At 36.1% G+C, this 16,697-nt stretch overlaps 1 protein-coding gene across 3 annotated transcripts; it reads right to left on the bottom strand.

Moving 5' to 3' along the window:
• Positions 1–124: 124 nt before the first annotated feature.
• Positions 125–16,622, bottom strand: LOC100254195 (calcineurin-binding protein 1). 3 transcript variants are annotated; one of them, XM_010650001.3, is made up of 19 exons: positions 16,465–16,617; positions 16,280–16,354; positions 15,159–15,278; positions 15,028–15,068; positions 13,584–13,795; positions 11,475–13,372; positions 7,847–8,062; positions 7,043–7,708; positions 6,673–6,905; positions 6,347–6,557; positions 6,006–6,161; positions 5,336–5,493; positions 5,050–5,242; positions 4,387–4,781; positions 3,622–3,802; positions 2,135–2,364; positions 1,110–1,767; positions 700–778; positions 125–606 (listed from the first exon to the last, which is right to left on the bottom strand). In XM_010650001.3, the coding sequence occupies exons 1-19, from the start codon at positions 16,465–16,467 to the stop codon at positions 389–391; spliced, it is 5,943 nt and encodes a 1,980-aa protein (XP_010648303.1). In that variant the 5' UTR covers positions 16,468–16,617; the 3' UTR covers positions 125–388. The 3 variants fall into 3 exon arrangements, with proteins under 3 accessions (XP_010648303.1, XP_010648304.1, XP_010648305.1); XM_010650002.3 differs by lacking the exons at positions 15,028–15,068; positions 15,159–15,278; positions 16,280–16,354; positions 16,465–16,617 and adding an exon at positions 13,884–15,010; XM_010650003.3 differs by lacking the exons at positions 125–606; positions 700–778; positions 1,110–1,767 and having other exon boundaries at positions 2,213–2,345; positions 16,465–16,622.
• Positions 16,623–16,697: the final 75 nt, after the last annotated feature.

Genomic DNA, 16,697 nt, shown 5'->3' with positions numbered 1-16,697 from the left:
CCAAATTTTAGGTTTATTCTTTCTATCTTTCAACACTGCAAACTCTCAATCTCAATCATTAATGTGATCAAACTTGATGCAAAATAATGGAACCTAAATAAATATAAGCATGGTACGACCTCACTTATCTACATTTGCCAATTCCATATTATATCTCTTTTGTATCCAGAAAAAACTTGTGTAGATTCTCAAGTATTATGTGTAACACATTACCCTCTTCTACTCATAAAAATGGGTCGCTAGAAATATACATTTCCTCTTGAAAATGGCACATTCTTAATGAACTAACTCGATAGGGATACATTTCCTTGTGAAACTCAACAAAGCTAACACATTTTTTCGGAGTAGCATGATCAAAGAAAATATACAAAGGCCATCAATCGTCTAATTAGGCCTTCTCAGGATCTCCTGCTTCATGCACACTCACATTACTCTTTTCTGCACTGCTGCTGGTACACTGGTGCAAATGGGGAGCAGCAAGCAAGCTCTTTTGAGTCTCACCAGAGCAATTGAGGCCACGTATGCTGTCGCCTTCTGGCAAAGAAACAGCTGCTGCTGTGGCTAATGCAGCAGCCTCAGCTTCACCACCTCCATCTTTCCCGGTACCTGCAAACCATTTGGGCAAAGGACCAAAGACGATTATAAGGAGGAGCAGGAGGAAGAAAAGAAACAAAAAATGAAAAGCAACAAAGAAAGAACCTGTGTGAGTAGTGGTGGCACTGGTTATGCTTGTATTTGGGAGTGTGGAAGAGGTGCCTGCTCCTTTTTTCATCCTCGACTGCAAACACAACCAAGAGCCCAGTGATAGATACTTCATCAGTCAGCTTTGAATTCTTGTTTAGTTTTTCTTAGTGCAATACAGGAAGTGTTTTCATCTTAATTTTTCTTTTCATTTAAGTATATGTTTTCTAGCAAAAGTGGAGGTTCAGAGAAAGCATATTTCAATTGTTAATCACTCACTTGGCTTTTACAGAGGCAAAAAAATTCTGGACAGAAATGTAACTGACACCAACAAACATTACCCACACTTACACCCCATTATCCATTAATTTCAAACATCACTAAGAATGCCAACCAAACATCAATAGAGAGGATGTTAGTTTACATACCTTAGCATTTTCTTCACAATGCTTTACAACCACTGATATGCTTGTGCAACGGCCATGCAGTAGTGTATAGGCCCACAAAAGAAGCTTCCGAGGAACACTCAAATCGACGATTTCAACCCCATTCATTCCTAGGTGAATTTGTGTGTCTGTTGCTAACCGGGATGGCACTGAATAAAGGTTGATCCCAGATGGGAGCATTATGCTGGAGCTCTCACGATAGAAATTGTAACAACATCTTAGCAAAGTATTGGCAGTCTCCAAATTTTCATCTGAGGCTTTCCTAATAATGAGATTCTTAATTTTAGACAACAGTGGGACCCATTTTGTTTCAAGGTTTTTCACATGGGTCAGATCCTCAAATGAAGAATTCCACAATTCATTTGTTTGCAGATCAAGACAAAGCAGCTGGGTGTTTTCAAAACCACCATCTGACATATGAAGGGCTTGGACCACGCTTTCAGCATGTAATGGTGTGATCAAGGCCAAGCTAATTATAAGAGATCGACACCAAGCAACTGAAGCATGCTTGCAAACTTTAGCACAATTACTATTAGCCAACTTTGGATTCTTAAAGCGCTTCCGAATCTTCTCATTTATTGCTTCTAGTGTTTCCAGCCTGACATTTCTTTCCAATAACTGGATGTATTGGTAGAGGTATCTGCAACAAGGGTTTGAAATATCGGTCACATATATAACTACAGGAGAATTGCATTGCATTCAACATAATCAATCCAATGACAAATTGTTATAACACATGCAACAAAGGCAAAAGGTCATTGCATTCATTGGAATCAGCACATTAATAAGACTACATTTAGGAGCTTAGAAGAATCCAATATTTGGGAATTCAATCAGGAAGTTATCACTAATAACTTTAGAAGCAAATGAAAAATAAATATATTGGGGAGAGGGAGCATGAATACAAGTTAGGTGGAGAAGCATCATGTGTTATCATTCTGGAATTATGTCAGGAATTTAGAATTTTGTCAACAAAAAGTCAGATAAGTTTATTAAAAATAAATTACCCATATAAGCTACTCTCTGATAACTCTGTGCTCCTCATCTCGGGCAAACTGCATAAATCTGGCCATAAGCTTCCCTGTTCCATAAATAACGTGAACATTTTCTCCAGCATATGCTCAGATCTGCTTGCAGCAGTAGAGCCAACCGTCTCAGCTTGCCTCATGGATGAAATTAGGGCTTTAATGTATCTTCCAAGAGCTACTGGAACAAGATCTTCAAGGCACAGTGAGAACTGGGTTCAGAAATTGAAGTTAGATACTAACTACCTTACTCAATGGACTTAATATCAGGAAAAGAACAGTATCAGAATAGTGGGATGAGGCATCATGATGGTAATTATCTGGAGTTATCATAAAAATATTGTACAAGATGATATGAATAAGGCACACATAGACAACTTGTTTTTTAGGGAAGGCGCACAAAAGCTCTTGTTGTTTTGCTACAGCACCAGTTCCTGGAAGATGCCCTAAAATAAAAGAAGATTAAATGTTGCAGAAAATGTTACAAATGAAAAGGTTAAAGCTGCCATCAACATGGAGCCAGAATTTGCTTATAAATGAAAGTCAAAGGACCTGTTTTTTAACTGTTCTCAAAAACTGTTTTTTGTTTTTTAAAATAAAAAAATAGGAAAACATGTTTGACAACCAAAGAACAGAAAATAATTTTTTGTTTTAAAAAAAAAACATATTTTAGTTGTTTTCACTTGTTTTCTGATGATTGTTTTAAAAAATAATATGACAAATATGAAGAATAATTGAAAATAAAGAACTACATATAAAATTTATTTTTAAAAATATAAAAAACAAGTTGAAAACCTTTCAAGTTTTCAAACAGACTTTTGTTCTAGAAAATATTAAAGAACTATTTTTGAAAACCGTTCTCTAACACTATTTTTTGAAAACAATTTTCGAAAATGCTCCTAAACAAACCTAAACATTTTTCTAGGAAATGACTCACATGAAAACATAAGAGCCCAAAAGAATTTCTATTTCTGATCCTTTATTTTAGATATTTATAGAATTTTCTTGAATGAATTATCATTTTTCAGCTCCAAATGTAGGAGAAGAAAGAATCTAGAACCATTTTCTAGATCTACTAGTCTTAGGTTACGTTTGGTTCATGGAAAGTACCGAGGAAAGAGGAAAAATGTTAAGGAAAATAATTTTCTTATATTTAGATGTCATAGAAAAAAGTTGAGGAAAAAAATGCTAAGGAAAAGAAGAGAGAAAATGTTAAAATATTTTCTTCCCATTTTCCTTAAGAACCCAAGGAAGGTTTATTCTTCAACAATTTAATTTTCTTTCCCTCCACTTTCCCATGAATGACCAAAAAAGAGAAAAATCTTATAAATATTCCTCACCTTTTTATTTCCTTACATTTTTCCTCTCTATTTTCTTTCCCTTTAATGTTTTTTTCCAACTGAAGCTGTTAGTGATGTTCTTTATCACATCTTGAATTAAGCAAATGTTCTAGAGGATTGATTTATTACCCTCTTATCTGCCCGAAGAGATATATAAGCCCTGTCAAGGGTAGAGATGTCTCCAGTCTCTTCCAATAGTTTCAAATAGAACAACATGTACTTCCGAATGCAGGTAATAAATTTTCGGGAACTTTCCGGCAAGTTGACTTCCAATGCCTTCTTGTTTCCAGCAAGACCCATTGTTTTGCGTCTGAAATCCAGAAAAGACAAATTGAGTTGGATGCATACTGTATTGTCACTCAAAACCTCTAAAAAGCAACATAACTGCACCAAAGAGAACAAACTGAAAAAGTTACTAATAAAACCCTAGGGCACCACCACAAAAAATGAAATAAATCCACTTTCATTTAAATAACAGTTGGAAATTGGGATGAAGGTGACTTTTTTCCAAAACATTTTGAAAGAATATTGTTGCATATATCGGATATTTTGATTTCAGGAAATGAATTCATTTCAAATTTTCGAGATGACCTTTGGCAAAGAAACTTATCTTAATGTAACGACAATCATACATTTTTCTATATAATTACTTGACCACAACTAAATTCAAAAAAGTCTTTACATTCAAATACTTGGGGCCACCTATACAAATCATTTTTCATCATGAACAGTCATATCCTCTCCTAACTGATAAATATCTAAAATGCCTGCACCCTCAAACCATTTTGGGTGAATTTTGAAATAAATTGAAAGGATTCCATTTCAACTGCTTTTCAAATTTCCTACAATGATAGTTCCAAAAATAGAAATGGAAATAAGGAATTGTAGTTCTACCTTCCTTTTTTTACCATACCATCAATCTCCCACATATTAATAGTAAATGAAGAGCGAGATGATTTGAAGCAAAAGGAAAGTTCATCCTTTGACCTCTCACTACCACCACGTTCACCCCTTCTGTACAGCCCTTGAGCAAGCACATATCTGGCTTTATGAAAATGCTTGAGATCCCCTTCCACACAAATTTGAAGGGAAGAAAGGCAATCACTGTAAAGCATATGCCACACCTCTTCCAATTGATGGGATTCTGCATCCTTTCTCTCCTCAGGATTAACTTGAGCGTTTCCATCCATGTCATCTGCTGGTAAGTTGAGAATTTCAGGACTCATTCTACTAAGTATATTCATGACATTCTCCTCTGTTGACTTATTAAAGGAATGTCTTGCAACAACCTGAAATATATAAAGGGACCATCAAGCAAGTATTTTGTTATTTAGAATGAAGAAAAGTGTGCAGGTCAAAAACATAAGGTGATCGATGATAAAAAAAAAACATGCGGCTACTAGAAAGAAATATATCAATAAGCAATAGAGAGAGTTATAAATTAAATGAAAAGATAATAATATAATAAAATTAAAAAAGAAAAAAACTAGAACCAGAATTTGATTGTCAACAAGAAACAGAAAAGGTTGTGTAGATGGGGGAGAGGAAGTGACAAACCTTCAAAGCCTCAAAATTCTGTTTTCCACTTGTATAAAGTAACTTTAAACGAGAAGCGTGCATCCTGTAGAAAGGATCCACAGCTGATGGATTTAAATTAATAGCCTTATCATAATAAGAAAACGATAGCTCATGTGGATATCCAAGCTTCTCAGAGAGTTTTCCCATGTAGAATGCATGTGACCAATCTGGCCTGTAATCAGAGAAAGCATAAAGAGGTTGGTTGGGCTTATATTTCAAAAATAAGAAATAAAACAAGGATAGTGGTGAAGGAAATCAGATGTACTTATGTGCAAAGGCTTTCTTGAAATGTTTCATTGAGTTCTGACAGAACATTGTCCATGCTGCATCCTTTGAGGGTACAACTGATCGTTGATCATAAAATGGTACCACATTCTGAAGGCTGTCATAGTATACCAATGCCAATAACTCGTGTATCTCAGACTGGAAGCACAAAAAGTTCATCACAACTGTTACAAATAATATTTTCTAAATGATCAACATGGAACCACTTGCATTTAAGTTTCTCATCCAAATTTAAAGTTCTTAAGAAACTTGACTGGATACATAGTAAATATTTACTGGTGCAACCTGCAGGATTAGCCACAAGATCAGCCCCATTAAGGAGTTTTTAATGTGAAAATCATCATTATTGCATTATTTTAAACCATCAATTGAAGAATATATTTGACATTTCTAATAAAACAATCAACCAAAAAAGTGACGTGGCAGGCATCATGGATCAAAAATCATCTGATCGTCCCAATTTACCATTGATAAATCCTCATGGGATCTCTATTTGTTGAATCCTTTCCTGTTGCAAGCCAGTTACACAGAGCAAAGTGCTATGTTCAAGTGTCAAAATCTAAAATATTGGGAATAGCTCCCATAGAGGACCAAAAATAAAGAAATTTACCCCTTGCCAATAAAAGTATGCAATGGTTATAGGGTAAAACCTGCTGAACTGATGTCTTGGCCAAGGCCAAACTCATTAATAAACACCGCCGACTCCTCCTTCGGCTTGTCTCAACCCTCTGAGGTAAACTAGCATTCTTCCTCCATCCAGCAACATTTATATGCTTACTTCCATCATTTAGCAGCAAATCCACCTCCTGTTTTAGTGGAACCAAAGAAATTTCTTCAACAAATCAAACTGTGAAGGAATCATGAAAACCAAAACAAATTTGGGCTTGTGCTTTTGCAGATTCACAAATGAAAATACTCATCGAAGCCTTAAAATCCCAACTAAGATGACCAGCATTCCCAGTGAAGATGACGAATAAAAAGTAAATTTTACCTCATCATATATATTTGCAAGTCGCTGCCAACTCTCAAAGCGTAGAGGGTTATACATTAAATCATACTTGAAAAGGTTTGTATTTTGCTGTACGAATTCTTCCCCTTCCTTGGTGAGTACAAAACCAGGCCATTTATCGGTTGCATTCGTTTCCTCAGACTGAGCTAAGAGATAATACAAGTTGCAATAAACCTCCAAATAGGGCTGTGAGCTGCAGTTGGTATTAACACAAACACATAGTTCTTTATGAGCATTAAAGGACTTCATGGTTTGACTCATTAATTATAAGAAAAATGACCCATACAAAAGAATTTGCACATGTATACCTCCCCACTGATGGAGCCTTGTATTGTTTAATGCCTCCTGCATCAGGAAATGTTTTCATTATGGATTCAACAAAGCCATCAGATCCAGCCTCCTCTGAAAGTTTATCTTCACATAAATCAGGATCATCTAAAAATTTATCTATTGGATTTCCAACCAAAACATCTTCTGGAGGTTGTGGAAAGTGTTTGCGTATAGCTCTCAATACTCTCCGTAGTTTAATCAACCCAGTCCTCTAATACATATGTCATGCAGCCAAAACAAACATAGGAAAAAAAATAAGATTGTCAATGATATCTTCCTTAAGGAAACATAAGAACTTTGTACAAGAAAATAAACCAAATGAAAAGAAGTGGGAGAGAAAATACTCACAGATGAGGCCTTTGCATAGGGCAGTATATATTGAAAGACATCAGAACACTGTTCCTTGGTCTGATAATCTCCACGGCTAGTATTTTTGTGCAAGGCTAGATCATCATCATAGGAAGAATCAGATCTAAGGTTTAAACCATATAAGCAGAAAAAACATTGATCCAAAGCATTATCAATTCCTAACTCAAGCTCCTCCCTTTCATCTTCGGTAAGTTCTTTTCCACATTCAACAAATTCATCACTTATTTTTTCAACTTTATTGAACTTTCCATCAGGACCAACACTGCCATGTTCCCCAAATGTTGCTCCTGCAGTGTCTTTTGCTAGACCTTTACATAAAATGCCTTTGGTAGCCATCCGTTCAAGAACATCCTTCTCTACAGCATGATCTTCGTCTAGTTCCATTCGACCTGATTCCATATTTAATGCATCTGATTTTAATTCATTTAGAGATGTTTTAACATTATTATTATGAGAAATCTGTTCATCACATTGAGTTGTTTCCCTGTTTGAAGACTGACAGTTGGATTTCAGCTTCATATCCAAGGCTAGTAGATGCTTTATTGCAAGTTTGAGAAATGTTCCTTCCTCCCCTTCGCCACTGTCACCCGCACAGCAGAGACCATACTCAGCAAGCAAGTCATGGATTGCCACAACTAATTCAATCTAACATAAAAGATAGGGAAAAAAATTTAATAACTACAACAAGAATAATAATAATAATAATAATAATAATAATACTGTCTTTGGATGACCAACTTATATATGAGGTTCATTTCCTCACAATCAGAAGATAAGACTTACATGAGCTTTAACAGGTGTAGATGGATTGAGATGTTGAAGTTTGCAGAATGCAATGGCTATGTCAACAAAGCAGCATCTCTGCTTTTGCTCAGATTGATCCACAGTTACTAGCCCAGAAGATTTCTTTTTGAGGAATGTGTTTGCAAAATTGCACATGACTGCCAGCAGCAAAGTTTGAATGTCACCAATGATGCTCATCGGAACAATAATGGCATTCTGCAAGCATGAAAACTATCATACATTGGACTTGAAATGTAGCATTCTAAATTTATGCAGAAAATGTATTAATCTCAGCTTGATATATAGCTTGATATACATTGTTGGCATATTCCCTGAGAGCTAAAGCTTTTGAGTCAAGTGAGAGTTCAAAAACAGACTTGCGTTCAAGCCTCCCAATCAATTTATTCCCCTTTGGTTGTCTCCTACCTGACATATGTTTTTCTGCCTCAATGAACATAGTTGTAAAAAGCACACTTAAGGCACATCTAACCACCAGGCTTGGCACCTTGCTCAGCCTCAGACAAGATACATTCAATCATGTACGAAAAATGGCAAATGGAGCGCACTTTGTATGGAAAGCTTAGGTATGCTAAACGTGTACCTGAGCCCTCTTTCTTTCCAGATGTTTACAATGCCGCTTCATCATTTTTTTGATAGAATATGACAAAATGACGTGTTTTGTCTCTGCTTTTTTTTTCCCTTTAATTCATAAGACAAAACAACGCTGTCTTGTTTCTGCTCCCCAATAAATCTAAGCCCTAAACACCCAATTTATCCTCTCTCACATTCCAAAAAATTGGAACCCCCACCTCTCATTCTGAAGCCAAAATTTAGAGCTTTTCTAGGAGAAGATTCACTATCACGACTCATTTTACCGCCTTTATGGCTCACAGCTCAGTTTAATCATGGTACTTAAAACTATGTTTGCATTATGTACCTTATGCTGGAAAAAAAAACTCATTTTTGGTCATCTATGATAAATGCCAGCGTGTTAACTTCTATAATTGCATTATTGCATGTGAAAGTAAGCAATATTTGTTTCTATATAATTGCATTTTGGATTATACAAAATTGCATGTCTCCATTAGGTTGTGCCTCAGGCCCACATCTTGGGCTGCACTTTGCACCTATATTCCATGGGTGTTTACGCCTTGAGTGCAAGTATCGCCTTTCAGGGGGTGGGGGGGGTGGTTGAGGCTTGATAGGTAGTTTGATAACATTGTTGTCCTCATCCCTACAGTTTAATCTTTTGAGACAAGTGGCAGATTAGCAACCAATTGAATTAGATTATAAAAATATATTGCATTCTCTGTAAATTAGAACCTTGCTTTGGAATCATAAAAATAAATCAACCATAACCAATTATTAGAAATTGGATGTAACATGTAGTAACCACCCTAAACCAGCATGTACTTAACGGAAACTGGAAATTTGGCCTGGAAAACTCTAATGCTCACCACAAGATGTCAATCGCAAAAAACCATTTCAAGCAAACCATATGCATCTTACCATCATAATTTAAAATAAAGTATCCAAATTAGATCCAAGCTAATTTGGGCACCTAACATTCAAATTTGGGAATTTTTCAACAATTTTTGGAAGTAACATGACTTTGCTTTGGAATCTTACCAGAACCAATTATCAGAAATTGGATGTAGCACGTGGTAACCACCCTAAACAAGCATGGACTTAACGGAAATTGGCAATTTGCCTAGAAAACTCTAATGCTCACCACGAGAAGTCAATCACAAAAAAAACATTTCAAGAAAACCATATGCAACTCACTATCATAATTTGAAATAAAGTATCCAAATTAGATCCAAGCTAATATGGGCACCTCATGTTCAAATTTGGGAAGTTTTCAACAATATTTCAATCAATCTGTTCATCTATATTCATATTTAGTGTCATTCAAACTTGAAAAGATATTTTTGGTATTTTCTCTTTTAGTGTCCATGACTTAATGAATTTTCAGGCAGTTTTTTCATGGTTAGTAATTATTAACACTAAGAATCATTAAGGGATATGATATTATCGAGGGACTTAATCGTTTAAGTGATACATGCAACAACAATTTTTTTTTAATTGTAATCTTGAAACATAGCTACACATGTTGAACATGTGTAATATTTCCTTTAAAAGATTCTCCAAACAAGAGCAAGATGAGGTTGATAGTAAGGCTAAGCAATAAATCAAAAGCAGTATCTACTATTGTGTCTGTAGTACTATGGAAAAGGCTAGATGGCCTGTGGCAGTTAATATTCAGTGAGGTTTGATTTGAAATTTTGGAGGACCTAACACTCAGCAACATGTGTTTTAAAAGCCTAAAGGTGGCCTTGAGGCATTTTGCCTAAATGGGATGAGGAATAAGCCTCAAGGGAGAAAACTTAAACAAGAAATAAATAATAAATAAAAAATCAGAAAAATACTAATAAGTTCACATAAAAGTATAACAATAAGAAAACCATTAAATTCATAATAAGAGAATTCATTATTTGGAATTTTCAATTATTTCTAGTTTAGTTTCTCTTTCTCTATTTCAAGGTCCAATTTTCTCTAATGGTTCCATGAAATAATCTTCAGCAACACCATTACTATCACTAACAGGATCTTCCAGATCTATCATCTTCCTCATCAATGTTATCCATCAATTCTTCTTCCTCATCCCCCATTGGTTTTGTTCATTTATCTATCAATTGCAAGATACTGATTGCACATTTGCCAAACCACTACAATAATCAACAACTCTCTTTCTTCTTCTCAATCTCTCTTTTTTTTTCCCTTTTTTTGTTTCTTTACAAAAGGCTTAATAGAAGCCAGCTAAGCCTTACTTTTGTAAAAGGTTTAATAGAAGCAAGCTAAGCCTTATTTTTGTCAAGGTTTAACCAAAACCCTAGAAATAAGACTCAAGACTTATAAAATATATACCAGAACTTCACAAAAGCTCAAAATCCATTAAAACTGATTGAATATTTGAGGCATCAACTTCTTTTAAAATGTATATCAAAAGCCTACAAAGGCCCAAAACCCATTAAAACTAATTGAAATTTCAGGGCTTAAACCTCATCAACCTCAAGACCATAGCCTCAATGCTGCAAGCCCCAACAAGGCGAGGCTTAAGCATCAATTACCCTGTATTGAAGCTATAGCCTCAAGACTAATTCACAGCATCTTGCCTTGAAGTGAGCCTCAGGGCATAATCCTCAATGACCTTTTAAAACATTCCTCACCAGTGCTTCAATCTTTGGAGTTTGGAGGTTCGAACATGTTCCAAATTCAAAGAACTTGTAAAAGTATAAGTTCTTAGAAGGAAATGTTCCTATTTTCCTTTTTCATCTCTAAGCTTGTATGAACCGTATGTTCTGAACACAAAAGAAATGTTTCTGCTATTACAGAATTGGTCTCCATAAAATATCAATTTCAATATTACCTACAAGTCTAATAAATGAAGTTTGAAATATGAGCAAACATAGCAACTATGCCCAGGAACAATTGTGATAAGTTATGTCTCCGTGACAAGGTTGCTTCTCTAATATTATTATATGCAATTGTCTATCTACCACATCTGGATTATGTGTAAAACCACGTTCCTACAACACATCAACTTCTGAAGAAGAAGTTAACTTACAGATTCTCCGCATTGATCATTGAAGCTCTTCACTTGTGATGCACACTGGGAAATTGCCTTCACTTCCTCTGCCACCAAGGAATTCCAGTGCTTGCTTGAACTTTCTTGTGATTCTATTTCAGAAGCAGAAAGTGTTTTTGACCCTGACCTCTCATGGAAGGGTTTGTGTGAAGTAAGATACTCTTCCATACCAGCTGCGGCAGTGAGTATTTGCAGCTTCCTCCTGTGACAAAGCAAATACAACTCGGTGTCTACTAGCTTTGCCTTTTCACATGCTTTTATCAAAACATCTATAGCAGAAAGTTCAACTGATGTAACCCCCTCAGCTTCTTTAGCAGGCAACATGTCAAGGTGAGCATCTTTTGTAGAGAACAGAAGTGGAGCAATTAAGTTTACACATTCCAAATACATTTCTTTCTCGATCATCTCACCCACAGTCTGCTTCAGGAGGAAATCAATCTTTAATAGATTAATTTCATGGAGAACTCTATCAATGGTTAGCTCTTTAGTAAACTTGCAGTATGGCAGGTGGACAGAACCAAGAGTGTCTTTCGTATCTTCCTTCTTAGACAAAAGTGACAAGGAAATCAAAAATTCATTCTGAGCTTTTGCCCTGTTACCTTCCAAAATAGATAATCGCCCGCTTAACCAGAAAAACCGAACCCAAAAAAACTGTTTATTGCTCAAGAATGAGCTGTCTAAAAGTGAATTCTGGCTAACAGAGTTGTCCAGTGATATTCTACCAGCACCTTGACCACTATCAGTTAAAGAACAATTTGCATTTCCGGCTACTCCACTTGAGTGGAAAGGATATTCCAAAGCTACTGATTCAATGATCTTACAAAGATGGTATGTTACATCCTCCATGTAGTCTGACAGACTGGATGCCTCAGAAGATGAACCAAGGTCATAGTACAGCTCAGCAAGAAAAAGACTACATTCAGGTGTTCTATCCAGGCCCCCATGTCTAGTCAATTTCTCCAACTCCAGGAATTTGATAAAATAATCCTGATATAAAAGGTCTCTATTTGCAACCTCTTCTAAAAGCAAGTGACCCATATGGTGAGCACCATAATTTTTTGAAGTTTCCTTCACAAATTTAGCAACATCACTACATTCATTCTCTGATAGATTAGCTTGACTTTCAGGACAAGAAGCAGACGAACTAGCAGAATGATCAGAATTTCTAAGTCCTGGTCCACCAACAATAAAAGGTTCCAGAAACTGAATTACTGCTTTCGGCAGATCCTTACCAGAGGCAAAATCTACTTCTTCTTTCTCAGGTTTACGACTCCGAAGCCTTTCAAGACGGGTACTCCGCCTCTCCTGAGGTTGTTCTTCAAAAGCATTTGCTTCTTTTTCTTTTAGAGTACTTGCTCTTTCAGACTTACAATCACCCAGACACATATTTTCACCAACTGGATTAAACTTGAGCCCTTTCCTTTCACCAGGCGGCACAATATTTTCTGCACTAGAAGGCAAGTGTATACTTAATCTGATATTGGGTGATGTGCACATTTTTTCAGCTCCCAGCTCAGAACCACATCCATTCAGTGGATGTAAGATTGCCAGCAGTGCATCAGTGAGGGCCGCCCATGAGGCTTCTGCCAGGTGGAGATCTATATTCTGGTTCTGCTTTTTCAATGAAATACCCTCACCTATATTTTCATCTTCTGCCTTTCTCTTTTCAGGGAATTTAAGTCGAACATGTTTAGGTTCCAGTTTATCTATACCTCGTGGAGCAAATGGAACTGGGTCCGACTCTTCAATGGTATTTTTGACATGCAATGCACGAGCATGTGATGGCCAGTGCCTCAAGATCAATTCTGCAACAGAAAGACAGGCAACCTCATCGCCAATAGCAATAAGAATTTCCAAGAGTTTCTCCATGCAATTCCCTGAACACACAATCCAGAACAGGAGAAAAAATATCACAATTGTAATGTTCCATGGAAAACAAATACACTTGTCAAGGTAGACTGAAAGAAAAAATAATCTAGATGACTATGATTTTCCACAGAGAAAATACCAATAGAATTACAAACTCAAAAGAGCCTCCATTTAGAGAATAACAAACATAACCTATCCAAAAGGACCACAAAAACTTACAATTGTTAGGGCTGCAAAAAAGCCCCTGCTCAAATGCCCAACGTGAAATGCTCAATAATCCCATTGAGCATGATAAGGTTCCTAGCTGGTTCCAGACAACAGAGTCCTTGGTGTCAATTTCTACAGCTTGAAGGTAGCAGCTTAAAGCCCTCTCATAATGGTCAGAACCTTGTTGAAGGAAAACAGTGGCAAGATTCTTCAGCACCAAAAATCTGCAAAAAGACTATGTGAGCATATCTATAGGAACATGTACATAACAAAGTTTCCCAGGTAAATAGATAGTTTGATTGACATAATCACCTGTAGAAAAATCAGCCGAAGAATAAAGCAAACATTGGACTCTGAACAACATTGCACAGAAAAGAACTGATTCTCCCACACTCTTTAGAAATGTGTAAGATTTAATTAGCTGGCATGGCAGAATTCTTCTAAAATGCAGCAAGAAGAATTGATAAAAAGTTTTCAAGATGATTTACAGGTTCAATTTTATTGATTAGGCAGTTTAAAATAGAGCTTCAACTTGTGATGATTAAATACACTACTGCATTTCTTGCACATGCATGATTACTAACTAGATGCTGGAGTTGATATTTTGGGTTCACCAAATAACTTAATATTAAACCCAAATATTATTTTTCATCTTTGTATTTTTTTTTTTTCTAAAGTGAATGAAAACCACTCATGAACACCACCCCCTGCCCCACAACCAAATGGAGCTCCACATGTGTTTTTATCTCAGGAATTTGCTTGTCTCATCAGAATGTTGAAAGGACCATTTTTCATAAGCCAACTCCTTTTTTGGTACCATCAGAGAGGGAAACAAAAACAATAGACAGCATGCTTCCTTAAATAATACCATCAAAAGGAGCCAGTCAAATCTCAGAGCCCCAATGATACAATTGATAATAATATTTTAGGATTTTGATGATCCAAATACCAGCATAAAATGCAACCCAGGCATCGTATCCCTAATGCGAATTAGAATCCAATTTGAGATAGCTTTTAACTTTTAATGGAAGAAAATTATGCTGTTGCAGAATATCTTAAGACCCTTACAGCTTCTACAGACACACTGGGAGAGATGACAAGCTGCAATTGCTGCACTGATGATGTTGATTATGCATACCACTTTAAATTACTCTTCAAAGATATATTATTAACTCTTCAGGAGAGGGGATATAATATTAACTCATACAGCACAACACTAGCTCCTCGAGAAAACCAAGAAAAATATTTCTGGACAATGTGGATGTAAAGACTGAGCTAACCCCTAATTGGTTAAGGGAGGAAATTAACAATGACGATGGTGATGGTGGTAGTGAACAAATAGAATGATAAACTTGAAGTTTCAAACTCTGGGGAACCATAGGAAAGTTGGAAGGAAAAATAAAATAAAATATATAAACTACATGTCAGCAATAAAAATGGACCATAAACACAAAACCTGAGCTGTAACAGATGCCCATCAGTCGCATTGCTATCCACCTGAAAGACAGGAAAAAAAAGGTTCAGAAAAGAATGGCTCAACTCAAGAGCAGAATTTTATACAGGAAGACCCTTTAGAGCTAGTAGTACTTGAGCCTTTGATATCAGAGGATCTTTGAGGACAGCTTCTAAAAGTTCTCGAGCCTTCTCATATTCTTTAGCTTGTAATTTACGAAGTCCTTCATGATAAGTTTGTGAAAGATGAAATTCCTGAAATGGTCAAAGACAAATGACAACATACAAAGCACATAAATAAAATAAGTATTGATTTTCAAAAAGAACAGTAAACATGATAGATTTTATGGATAAACAAGAAATTATAATAAAAAACACCTAGCAAAGAGAGAGGGGGTGTAACCCTAGCACACAGTATCAAAACTTTCTTTTCTTTTTTTTCCTCAGTTTTCTCAGAAACCAAAAGAACCCAGATTAGGGTTTTTCTAAGATGAAAAGCAAACCATCCCAACATCCACTAACTGTCCCACTAATTATTATCTAGTCTAATGCAAATAACCAATTTCCTCCTCAATGCAACCAGGAAAATAGCTAAATCCCCACCGAGAAAAAAAAAAAAAAAAAACAAAAAAAAGGAGAAAAAATACGCTTCTATTCTTTAGTTTGCAATTTACAAAGCCCTTCATGATAAGTTTGAAAGATAAAATTCATGAAATGACCAAATATAAATAACAGCTTATGGGGCACATAAATAAAATAAGATTTAATTGATTTTCAAAAAAAAAAAACACAGAGTGACAGTGCAATATTGTCAAGTAAGCGACTTCTAATGGGCAGACAAGAATTCATAATAAAAAGCACCTAGCAAATAAAGGGGCTGAACCCTGGCACACAGGATCAAAATTTTCTCCTCGTTACTTCTCCGCACTTTTCTCAGCAACCAAACAAGCCACTTTAGGGTTTTGGTGAGTTCAAAAGCGAGATATCCCAACACCCACTAACTGTCCCACTAGTTATTTTCTAGTCTAATGCAAGTAATCAATTTTCTCCTCAATGCAACCAATAAAACAGCTGAACCCCCATACCCACATTAAAGAAAGGAGAGAAATATACTTTCATGCATGATATAAAAACACACAATAGAGTTCCAATTTAGCTCAGAAATGGCAAAAATTCACGAGGAATTTCTAATAATTCAAAACAATTGTCCCAAAATCATATACATATATATGAGAGATAGAGACGGAGAGAGATGCCTGGGCTTCCTTGGTGGGCGCTAGGGGTTCCCATTGACCTTTGGAATCTGTATCATTAATGGCTGCAATTGAGAACTGAAACGGAGAAAGAAAGAAAGAAGAAGACACAATTCATCAAACTTGATTTACAGTTATTGAAGATAATCAGAAGAGTAAAGGGAGAAAACCCAGAATCGATTTCTAACCATTTTGCTATCTTCGATTCTTGGAATGAAACTTTGCAGTCTGTGGCATTTGGGTTTTCGCTCTTGGCTTCGGTTTGAGCGGGGGTTACGGTTTTGGTTTTGGTCACTTTTTCCACTGGAAGCCTCAATACGCCGTCGTTTTTAGTAAAACGCAGCGTTTTACGCATGTTGCCTTTGGCCTTTTGTAGTAGCAGCAGCACACGCGTACGGTACGGGTATTCGTAGACACAAAT

Source organism: Vitis vinifera, chromosome 4 (assembly GCF_030704535.1).
Source record: "Vitis vinifera cultivar Pinot Noir 40024 chromosome 4, ASM3070453v1".
Taxonomy (NCBI): Eukaryota; Viridiplantae; Streptophyta; class Magnoliopsida; order Vitales; family Vitaceae; genus Vitis; species Vitis vinifera.
This window is presented reverse-complemented; position numbering and strand designations above follow the sequence as displayed.